Source organism: Ischnura elegans, chromosome 12 (assembly GCF_921293095.1).
Source record: "Ischnura elegans chromosome 12, ioIscEleg1.1, whole genome shotgun sequence".
NCBI lineage: Eukaryota > Metazoa > Arthropoda > Insecta > Odonata > Coenagrionidae > Ischnura > Ischnura elegans.
The window spans coordinates 26000113-26012248 of record NC_060257.1 but is presented as its reverse complement, the minus strand read 5'-3'; the positions used below and the strand labels follow the sequence as shown (position 1 = coordinate 26012248).

Here is a 12136-nt window from a genome sequence, read left to right as displayed (position 1 = left end):
TGCTTACCAGCAACAGCATAGCAGCCCAGTAAATGGAGCGATTTGCTTTGTATAGGTTTTTTTCTCACCTTCAAAATAGATTCTCAAAAGATGAGGTGGATCAAAGAAAGTAACTTGCACTCCCTAGAACTGGCAATTTTTATAAGCCTGCACAAGAGTCAGAGGCAAAATGCTAGGCTCAGATTACTTGAGCATCAAAGCCCTTTCCTGCCGGAGTCTACATTTGGAAAACGTTTTCGTGCTACGAGTAGCAAAAGAATATTTTAAACCTCTCCGTATGGACCTCTTTTTTGGGGGTGAGTTGCCTGGGTATTTTCATCCCTCAGATTTGGGGCCTAGCCCATCCCTTACCCAGGCCACTAGACTTCACCCTCTAACCCTATCACAGCACCAATCCACGGTCAACTTATTGCGTTACCAGTGTTTTTTTCAACCAAACATTGTAGTTGATTTGAAATTATTTACTCTTCTAAAACAATTACTTACGTTTTTTTAAGCATTGTAAAATTTTAAACGGGTTTCTATCATTAATAACAACAAAGTTATGAAATATAAGGTAATATGACTATAAGTCCGGAAGTCTGTTATTTTTAACGCTAAAATTCCGTTTAAAAATTGATTGGTCACAGAACAAAACGAAAAATTCATTCCAAAGTATAAAAACATAGTATTATGCAATAAAACATATCACTGAAAAAACTATTGAAAACATAACTACTATGCAGCGGATTCCCGTGCTGACGATGGTCATAAATGAGTGAGAGGTTGGGCTTTATTGCCTAAGAGTGGCCCTAAGGACTCGCTAAGCTAGGTCTCAGGCCGGGCCTGAATGCACCAGACAATTGCTGCCTCAGCGGTCACTTTCCTTCCCTCGCATCGGCGTGAGCCGACGTCCGGTCGTCTGCGTAGAAAAGTTAGCGACAGCTATACCCAATGTCAGGTGCTCTACGTATGAAAATGCCCGTCGGATCCACCCGACATTGAAAGGGTTAACCCTTCTGTGCCGAATGTTGGCAGTATCCAATGTGAGTTTTCGTAAGCAGGATTCCTAACATCAGCTCTAGTGAGAGAGGATTTTTCATCGCAAATGAACGGATGATGACTAGGGCCGATGCAGGGGAAGGAAAGTGACCATTGAGGTAGCAATGATCGGAGGCATTCAGGCCCTGCCACAGACCCAGCTTAGCGAGGCCTTAGTGCCACTCCTTGGCAAAAGGGTAGTTTCCTTAATCAAAGAAAACGAAAGGGATTGATTGCAATTCGTTACCCATCATTAGTGTATTCATATTATACAAATTACTTTTCATTTAGAAATCCCAGTTTTGACGAATGACAATGATCAATTTTAACCGCATTTGAAAACGGCCAGATTGGCAGCCATGCGATGCCGTTCCACGTGACGTCACAGGGACGTAGTTTCTCCACGAGTAGATAGGAGTTTTACATAGTCTGAGATTACCAATGCATGCATGACGCACAGAGCTCAGGGAGAAATCTCTTAATAATCACCTATTAAAACTACCTATGGTCGGAAAGTTTCCTTCGTTTGATAAGGTATTAATAATCCTTATTTAAGCCAAGCACTACCTGATAGCAGGGTACTTTGCTACATGCTAGCAGTCAGCATCACAGCGGCACACATATCCTCGCTCCAAGGTCACCACACTCGGCGCAGGGGAATCCAGAATTACATCACACGGGCTTTTCCCAGCATTCATGCTTAGCCATCGTGTTTTCGCGTGCTTGAAAATTTTCACTTTTCATTTTATCACAAAAAATAGATATCGTCATTTCGAAATCTATAAAAGTGAAATACGTGCTCCAGGAGTAATAATCTTTCGATTCAGGCAATAAAAAAATAATAGGAAACCACCCTATTAAAAGCACTTTAATTATTTTTCTTTCTCATTTATAAATAAAAATAAAGCATAATAATATGCAAATTTCTCGATAATTCGAATATAAAAAATACTTCAAATAATTTTTCATAAGGAATTGCAGACGATGTTCTTGGTCGAGGAAAAAGTACAGAAATAGAATACCAAAGTGTGCCACTAGTGAGCTACAGTATATGCAGTAAATGCGCTATTTCAAATGTTTGAAAAATGTGGCAAAATCCCTTCATAGCATTTAAGGAAGGGTTAACTAACAAAAGTATGATACTTTTTGGACAGCCCTCATGCGTGGATACCAGAGAAACCATCTTGTTATGGATAAAACTGCCTTTTCCTATGTCGCAGCGTCATTCTATCACCTCAGATCACACTCTGAACTTCAAGGACCACTAATGCCATCTATGTACTGAACAAATCATACAACTTTTCTCAATTCTATGGCACTTTTTAAGGTTTTCATTTGAATTCCCCTCGTATAATTATTTATTTCTCGGTATATTATTTAAGAGTTTTGTTATCTTTGTTATATTTTGAAAATGAGTTTTTCATCTTTATTTATTTATTGACTTACTCAAAAACAGCCAAAATGGCCTTTACATTGAATAGACAACATAAAATCTGCAGTTTTAACAAATACAAACTATAAAAAGGATATAAAAAAAGAAGAAAAAAAAAGGGATTCAGAAGATGGCTTTTCAAAGCTGCCTCTTGAATGATCTGATGGGCATTGAAAGATCCAGGGAAGGGTGAGTACTTGAAATGGTATTGAAAGAGGTAGGGAGTCTGTAAAAAAGTGATCTCTGAGAGAGAGAAAGACGGAATTTAGGTTGGTGTAGTAGGTGGTTATTACGGAAGGAGCGGGTGGGAATGTGGAGTGAAAAGAAAGGCAGCATTTCTGAGGATCGGAACTCGCCATTTAAGGCATTGTAAATGAAGGAAATATCGTGAAAATTCCTACGGTAGGATAGTGGGACCAATGATAGGGCAGACATTACTTCAGAGTGAGAAGAATTATGGAGGTGAGGAACACAGTGTCGGACTACTGAAATAAAGAAATAACTGGACGTTCAAGAATTTTAAGGTTGGAGGAACTGGCAGTGGAGTAAATAATGGAGCAGTACTCGAGGATTGGGAGAATGCAACCGGTGAAAATAGCTCTCATGGCGAATGGATCGGTAATAGAAGAGAGCCGATAAAAAACTCCTACGACTGACATGGCCTTGGATTTCTCTTCTCTTTCTTTAATCTTTTTCTCTAAATTCAAGTAATTTTCATAAAACAAAACCTGAATAATTACAATGCATCTTATAGGCCTGGAAATATGGTTAATGCTTGCTAGTACTTAATACAGGCTTTTTCTTTCATTTTTTTCCTAGTTAATTTGATCACAGCAGGTGCCCTAATGCCAATCAGCACAATCCTATTGAGTTGGTTTGTGGGGTAGTAGGTATGTAGATGTAGCGACCCCTTTATGTGAATTGGTATGACCCTAGAGCTTTACCCTCACCTTCGCAAATATTCTCCTCTACTGAGTGGTAATTAATCAACGGATAATTAGTTATGGCCTATATCACTGTTTTGATAGAGAAACATATGTAGACATATTACTACGGCATTGTAATTGGTAATCTATATATATATAAAAGAAAGTCGAAAATCGCGATAGTTAGAACACTTATAACTCGAGAACGGCTGCACCGATTTTAGTGACATTAGGCTCTTTGGATTCGTCTCAGCCCCGGATAACATGTAGGGCATTAAAAAATAGGAAAAGTTCACAAAAAAAATTCAACTTTATCTTAGAGATATGTTTTTAGGAGTTGATTGTTAAGACGGTCAAAAAAATAAGATTTGTTTTCGTTTTTACTAATGTATTGACTGATCTTTTTAACAATATTAAAAAACATTTTAAATGTTCAAACATGTTAAAAATATTAAAGTAATACTAAAATAGTATTAAAATAATTGAATTAGAGGTAAGCTCAGCTCGAATTGAGTAGTCAACAAACACATAACTACCGTGTGTGTAAACAAATCTCCAAGCAATTGTTGATTATCAGTAATGTCCGTGTACTCCGCATGAGTTCAAATCTTTTAAGTCCTTGGACGCACCTGGCTTACCACGGCACGATTTACAGCTAAAGGTAGGCTCTGTGTTCATGATCTTTCGAAACCTAAACCAACCAAAACTATCCAACGGAACGTGTTTGGTTATTAAAGAAACTGATAATGAAAGTGATTCATGCCACTATACTCAAAGGAAAATTCAAAGATGAGGAAGTTCTCAATCCGAAGATTCCATGATCCCTTATGTGCCATTTTGAGCTTAAACGTATTCAATTTCCAATTTGTGTTGCATTCGTGATAACGATTAACAAATCGCATGGTCAGTCTTTCAGTTTTTGTGATGTTTGTTCTCATGTGTCAGTGAAAACCCATGATTTTCTCATGGTAAATAATATGTGGTACGTTTACGAGTTGGTAAGCCATCCGCTGTATTTCTTCCTTCGCTTCAAGGGCGCAGCTAATACTGGCGAGTCTGTAGGGTATAGAAAACTCGCCAAGGTAAGCGAGTAGTGTGGGGGCCCTCCCCAGACATTTTTTAGGATAAAAGGTTCAAAATGGTAGGTTTTGCGGCTGTGTGAACAGTTAAATATTTTGTGACTCATCCGTCCCCCTAATATTAATAACCATATGTTTTATAAAAAGATTCTCTTAGGTTTTGGGGGGGTTTTAACCCCCAAAAACCCCCCTCGCTGCGTCCCTGCTTCGCTTCGCTATTTTTATTTAGCTTCATTCGCTTTATCTTGCGCCTGATTACAAAACAAAAACAGTTGTTTATCAGAAGGAGCTTGACGCAAGACATTAAACCCAAATGTGTAGGGCACACCGCATGCAGCACGTTTACGCAGTGCATTTTTTCCAAACAGAGTAACTATAACTGGCGCGCCTAAAGTCATTTGATACGAATGCTGCTTCATAGGGGCTTTTCTTACACTATTTTGACCATCAGTCAAGCGTCGGTCTAGTGTTGCGCTAACCTGCCCCGCGAACGAGCCAAGTTTAGGCTACGGACTTAAACCTAAAGACATTTTTTTACGTTTAATAACACAAATAGCCAACAACTGAATTTGTATAATTTTTATTTCATCAATATTTTCTCATTTAATTTATAATAAATCAAATATGATTAAAACGATACATCCGCTCTTTATTTATAAATGGTGCAACTAAACTGTAAGTTCATTGAATGTAAGGCGGTACGAAGTTCGCTGGGTCAGCTAGTCTAAAATAAGTGTGAGTCTGGCTACACTCAATGACATTTCCCCAAGTGCATTCATACTCAGTCGGCCATCGGAAACAGCATACATCACTTTTGCAGCTGTAAAGGTCCTTGCATGGAACTTCTAGTTATTCAGAGCAAGGGAAAATATGATTCACTAACTGCAGAAAGGAATCATGGCCAAATTGGAAGATTTTTAAAAAGATTGCGAAAAATAATGCTTGAAGTAGGCCCTTAACCTTATTTAATCCATCCAGGCTTTTCAATAAGATTGGCCTTGATTATTATCACTGATAATGAAGCAAGGCTAATCAAATGTTTCCTACGTGAGTATGAAACAATAAGTTTATCTATCAGTATCATTGATTGACACAGATAAGATCAGATAATTGACTGAGTATTTGCAGTATTGCTTCAAAAGTTTTCAAGGAAAATTAAAAAAAATAATGATTAGAACTCAAGGGAAAAATGATGATTACTTCAAGTACTTACATAAAAGAAAAGCAGCTCACGAACGACTTGGCAAACAAAGAAGAAAAGATATCTGTATATTCAAGTTGCAAATTTAAATAAAATTAGGAATGCCTGGAAGTAACTCCAATCAATTAAAATAGAATAGAGGAAGGTTTGTATCTTCACACAATGAAACCTATAAATAGGTAACCAAGTCACATAATGATTGAATACCTCTACTTATCTGTATTACGGCTACTTTCAAAAGTCACATCCTTGTTCAGTACCTCACGATATCGATTTCATATTTTTGTTTGTAAACCAAATCCAAACATCATGATAAAATGAAGAAATACGTCAAATCGTACCGAGAGCCCAACCTTGTTAAAGTATCTTCTTGCTCTGTAGAATTTATCTTTAAAAAACACCACAGTATGTGATGCCAGGCAAACAAAGCCACATGACTTCAATTAATTTTTTTCTTATATATTGGAATTATTCTTTTCTTTCAATTTCTGCTTATGCATTGGAAATTTTCTTAGACTGGGCATAATAAAAGTTCAAAGTGTCTTAAAATGTTATGACTAGTTTAATGCATGTTTGTGGTTAATTACACTGGACGGCAAAAAATTATTTTTTCTCGAGCCCTGATACCATTCCTACTGATTCATAGGTAAAATGACCTCCTGAATCCGAATATGACATCCGTTTTCCTCCATCACCCACCATTTTCGGGGGGAAGCCCCCCCTCTAATTTTCATCACTTCAATAATTTGGAGGAATGAAAAGGATTATATTAACATTTATATTTCTTTTTAGGTTTTTGAGATGTGAAAAGTTCTAAAACATGATAATTAATGGTAAGGATGTAGATTTGGGGGGATTAGTTTCCGTTACTGATTAAAAAAAAACCACATTAAAAATTATCAACCTTTTCTTTTTTCGCTATTTTTTCACTTATTTTCTTCATATTTCAGCTCCCATTTCATCTTACACAACCCGAAATATCCCATTATAATGGAAAAATATATCAACAGCTAATATAGGCAATAATAAAAATATTTAAGAACACGGCATAGAAAAAATAATGAAAATGTGTGACAACAGTTCAGAAGGTATGCTACCACGCTGGTGCTCTCAATACCACCCACGCATCAAGAAAGAGAAAAATAACTATTGTGAAGAACGATGAATAACATAAGTAATTTGGTATTTGATTTCCCTTAATACACTGAGGTAGAAGTTTCTCAAACAAAAACCAGCAGCAGGCCTAATATACACACCAAATTGCTCGCATTCAACTTATCTGAAAATCTTCTCTCAAATTTGGTGTTACCTTCATGGAACCGTCCCCAATGTTAATCTGAAACTGCTCCAAAATATTCTATGAAATAGTCAAGGTGTGAATGAAAGAAATGCATTTTAGTGATATGTTACACCCCATGGCCTAATACGCTGACAGAAATTCCTCGACATGGGCGGAATAATCATCACTTCTTTGTCACCCAAAAAGTTCTAACACACGTTTCAGAATCCAAGCCAAGCTCGATTTTCTTTATGATTCAGGTGTTTCATAAACGTTGAATCTTGGAAAAGTTTCCTAATCTGGGGGACCACGAATTTCTTCCTTTGTTTTAAACTCACTAAGACGAGGACTTTAAGTTAAAAATTGAAATTCAGCTCCTATCTTGCTGATTGCTTTCACAAAATATTTCATCTGCCGTAGTTTGCTGTGCAATGGTGGCAAGTGAATATTTTTTGTTGGAACCAGGGAAACATGAGAGAAATTTTTATGACCATGAGTGAAGCTTTGGTGCAGAGGCCGGTTCCGTAAGATGTAATGTTTTTCTCGGGCATGGCTGCTGTTTTCACAAAGGAAGCAGAAGTAATTCGTGAAGCCTGATTGCAGTCTCGTGAGAAGAGCGACAACGTTCAGATCAGTGCAAACTTACCAATTATAATCATGATTATTAATATTTTCAAGGATTCAGCTGATATTTCCATACGTATCCTTCATATCCGCAGAGTATGTAGATAGGAAAGAAGAACTCATTGCCATTAGCCAACAGGACACCGAAAGAGTTGACTCTGGGATCGCTAGAGGTACACCGAGGGTAGATGACGACAACTTCAACAAACATAATTGATTTGAGAGGCTGATACTTTGTGGAACTCCATGATTAAGGAGGAAGGGTACTTTTTAACTCCAATGACAATATAAAAACCTCAAGCTTATATTTTTCAAGGAATTAGAAAGTATTACTTTTCCTTTATTAGCTGCGAAAGCAAGACACTTGCCGTCCATGCCGGAGCGGGAGAGGTACTGCGAGGGCCAGCATAGTAAAGTGAATCTTCTGAGCTATTGCGAAAGATTTTAATTATTGTTGCTATGCTATGCAACAAAATATTTTTATTGTTACTGCTGTTTCCTGTTGTCGTATATTTTTATCATTCGGGGGAGGATGATGTGAAATGGAAGCCGGAAGTTTGTAAAAATACGTGAAAATTCGCAAAAAAATGACAAAATTGATCATTTTTAATGCGTTTTTACACAATTTACGGAGACTAATTCCCCCCAAAACTACCTCTTTACCATAAATATTAATTTTTTAGAATATTGCACCCCTCAAAACCCCTAGAAAAATTTTAAATGATAAAATAATCCGTTTAATTCCTCCAAATGACTGAAAAGTCATAAAAATTGGAGGGGGGAGCTCCCATGAAAATGATGGGTGATGGGGAAAAATGGAGTTCATATTCGGATTAAGGAGGTCATTTTACAATTGAATCAGCAGGAATTGTGTCAGGGCCGATTTTAATGCTGTCCAGTGTTATTGTTTTTTCCATTCTGATATGTAAACTTGCTCTGAATTTCCATTTGGGGGCCATGCTAATTAATACTTCATATAGTGTGAGAAGTGATGAATTTTAGCAGTGATCAGAGATATTGTATGGGCACTGTGACAGTAAAAAACAAGCTCTGAAAATTGAAGGAATAGATTTGTAACATTTCAACACTGACTTTTTGATAATGATACACCTGAACCTCCCAAAGCTGGTAATCCTTACCTCTCCCCTCAAAAACAAATTTCTAGCTATGCACCCGCAAATGGTAATAAGGACTAGCTTTACTCTTGAGGCCAAAGCTGAATTTCAAAACCCAAATGTGTTTGCCCGACACATTTGCTAGGTAATAACTGCTGGCTAGTCACATTATTTTCTCAGTAATCAAAGCATGTACTTACCATTAAAAATATAACTTAACCAACATTGATAGTTGATAGCAGTTGTTTACAGTGACTAACTGCCGTATTTCTTTGAATATAAGTAGTGCCCCCCTAATTTCGAGGCCTCAGTTTAGGGAGAAAATTTTTTTTAAATTTACTTTTACCATGGGCATTTTTGAAAATTAAGGGGGAGACTATATTCAGATAAATATGGTACATTAAAAAAATGAGTGGAGAACAAGTAATAATTACGTAAATTTAACAAGTGTAAAAATACCAAAAATAATAATTACTGGTAACAACGTTACCTTTCCTCAGCTACTTACCATCTCAGAACATGCTGAATTCCATGATATTACTTAGATTTCAGGTAACTCTCAGCCATGACCACCAATTTATCTTACACATCCCAGATTCCTCCAGGCTGTACACTACAAAAAATACAGTAGCTTGTTTTTTTTAGTAAGTCATGGCAGAAAATAAAAAAATAAATGATATCACACTTTCTTGAGATAATTTACCACAAGCAATTTTAGGTTTCATTGAATTTCTATCCATTATTATGAAATTATGTTTGACTTTTTTCACAATAGATAGTATCACTTACCTCCTCTTTGAAGCATTTCCTTCTCCAATAACATCAAACCCTTCCATAAAATCTATGAGAAATTCATGACATCTTGTTCAAGAATTTTCTGTGTAGGTACTGAGTTTTAAAAGGAAATGCAATCACTTAAATGTGAATTGACAACTTTTCCTTTAAAAAAAGTGCATTTTAACACTTTCCACCTGCTTTATTGCACCACAATACACTGGGAAAAACCTACAATATTCAAGTACATATGACGAGGCCCAAGGCCATAAGCCATTCTCAAGCTTCTTCGTATGGAAACACAACAAATCACCACAGCCCATCTGGCTCATGTTGCTGCTGTTTCCAGATATTGAGGATTCTATCAGAACAAAATATCTAAACAATATATAAAATTCAACTACTAAACAGGTCAATACTAGCCAAGCATCCCATCTGTCTTGATGTTCTATGAGTTAATCGTATTCCATCGATTAGTGGCAAAAACCATACTTGGTAAAGTGTGCATCTCTGAGACAGAGAACAATAGAGACCAGATTGGAAAAGCAACAAGGACACTCCATCTGCTTCAGAAATCAACCATGGCTGGGCACAACATCCTTGAGAATTACTCTATCCACTAGAAGGAAACTATTCCGCTTGAAAGGTGTAGAGGTTATTGGGATCGAATAAGCAAATACCAACAACCTATCTTGGCTTTAATAAAAAGAACAAGCATTCCATCTCAGCAAAACATAGAATACGCCTGTAAAAAGGCAAATATTCCAGGAAACAAGGAACCAATCAGAGGCAACCAAGAGCTAAGGAAATTCTTTGTAATCCACACCACAGCATCGTCCCAAAAGATGTTTGGACATCTCTCTACAAAACTTAGGACAAGCAAATAGTCACTTTCAAATATTTCACAACTATTTTAGCTGTGAAATTACATAAAGCCGTTCATACTGTACCCGAGGCCTAATACACATGAATTGCTATGAAAAAAAATTGCCCTGGACAGCTTAATGACCAATCCAACATATGCAGAACAGATCAGTACAGTGAGCAGTACTTACAAGCTATCCTCAAATTAATGAAGCGGAGATTAGACTGCCGTAGAAAAATTCTCAAATTGACAGGACTCAAAACACGGCTATACACACAGCCCTCCTGAATGAAGAACATAGGCAGAGACAATTTCTCAATGCTGGACATAGGCTGTTTCAAATATAATTTTTCAAATGATACTCAAATTCTACTATAATAAGATGTAAGATGGATGGATATAACTATTAATTACAGTAGACTTACCATAATAACTTTGCAATTGTAAGTTTACTTAGGATTTTGTTGAGTTATGATACATATTAGGGTAACTAAACTCTACATATATTTACCACAGTGCATGTTGTAACTTTAAGACCATGTACTTACGATTTTTATCCACAAAAATAGGATTTTATCGAGTAATGTCACAACAAAAATTAATTACGTTCCAACTAACACGTAGTGATCCAGAAATGGAAGATTCCCATTTCCAAAATATGCATTAATATCTACTGTGGCATCTCAGAACAGCCAGCTATATCAAACTATGTCTCAGAATGTATACCTTTCACTTTCAAAAATTCTCAAATTGATAGGACTCAAAACACGACTATACACACAGCCTAAGTTTTGTCTACCTTACTAATAATCTGATTCCTGAATGAAGAACATAGGCAGAGACAATTTCTCAATGCTGGACGTGGGCTGTTTCAAATATAATTTTTCCAAATGATCCTCAAATCCTACTATAATAAGATGTAAGATGGATGGATATGATAACTCTTAATTACAATAGACTTACCACAATGACTTTGCAATTGTAAGATTACTCAGGATTTTGTTGAGTTCTGATACATATTAGGGTAACTAAACTCTACATATATTTACCACAGTGCATGTTGTAACTTTAAGACCATGTACTTACGATTTTTATCCACAAAAATAGGATTTTATCGAGTAATGTCAGTACGAAAATTAATTATGTTCCAACTAACACGTAGTGATCCAGAAATGGAAGATTCCCATTTCCAAAAAATGAATTAATATCTTGTGAGGCATCTCAGAATAGCCAGCTATGTCAAACTATGTCTCGGAATTTATACATTTCACTTTCAAGAACGGTTAAACCTTCCTCTTTCCAATCCTCTTGTTGAAAACATTCTTGTTTTGTCATAGAGTGGCAAAGTGGAGATGCTATCGTCACTCAGTCACCAGTAGACTCAGTCATCAGTGGACCACTTAGTCGTCTCATGTCAGTGGTGAGTCACAATGAAGCCATCAGTGGGAGTCTGGGCCATAATGCCCGTGCTACAAATGCGCCTTACTATCCACCCATGTCATTACCAGCAGCTCCTCTCCTTCCCGAGACATTAGTAACATCTTTACTTCTGGCTATTTTGGATGCACAAATTCACTACTTTATGTCTTATCATTGAATTGATTTGCAAATGGGATTTGAAATAGAGAAAAACTTTGGATAAACACTTTAAATATTTATGTGTGATTCTCGCTTGCTGAGACCAAGGTAAAGAACCCACACTTAAATGTACGACCCACATTCTTACTTCGGTTGGGTACGGGTCGTTACGTTACAATCAGAAAAAGGCTTGGAATATTATTTTTATTCATTCATTACTTCGGTTGGGTACGGGTCGTTACG

General features: G+C 36.7%; 1 protein-coding gene across 1 annotated transcript in view; it reads right to left on the bottom strand.

Moving 5' to 3' along the window:
* Nucleotides 1-12136, bottom strand: part of LOC124169009 (death-associated inhibitor of apoptosis 1-like) — a 60521-nt gene that overhangs the window by 3959 nt on the left and 44426 nt on the right. Inside the window, exon 8 of the mRNA XM_046547471.1 lies at nucleotides 9185-9289. Coding sequence (XP_046403427.1) covers nucleotides 9225-9289 — 65 coding nt within the window. The 3' untranslated portion in view covers nucleotides 9185-9224. The remainder of the gene's footprint in view (nucleotides 1-9184; nucleotides 9290-12136) is intronic.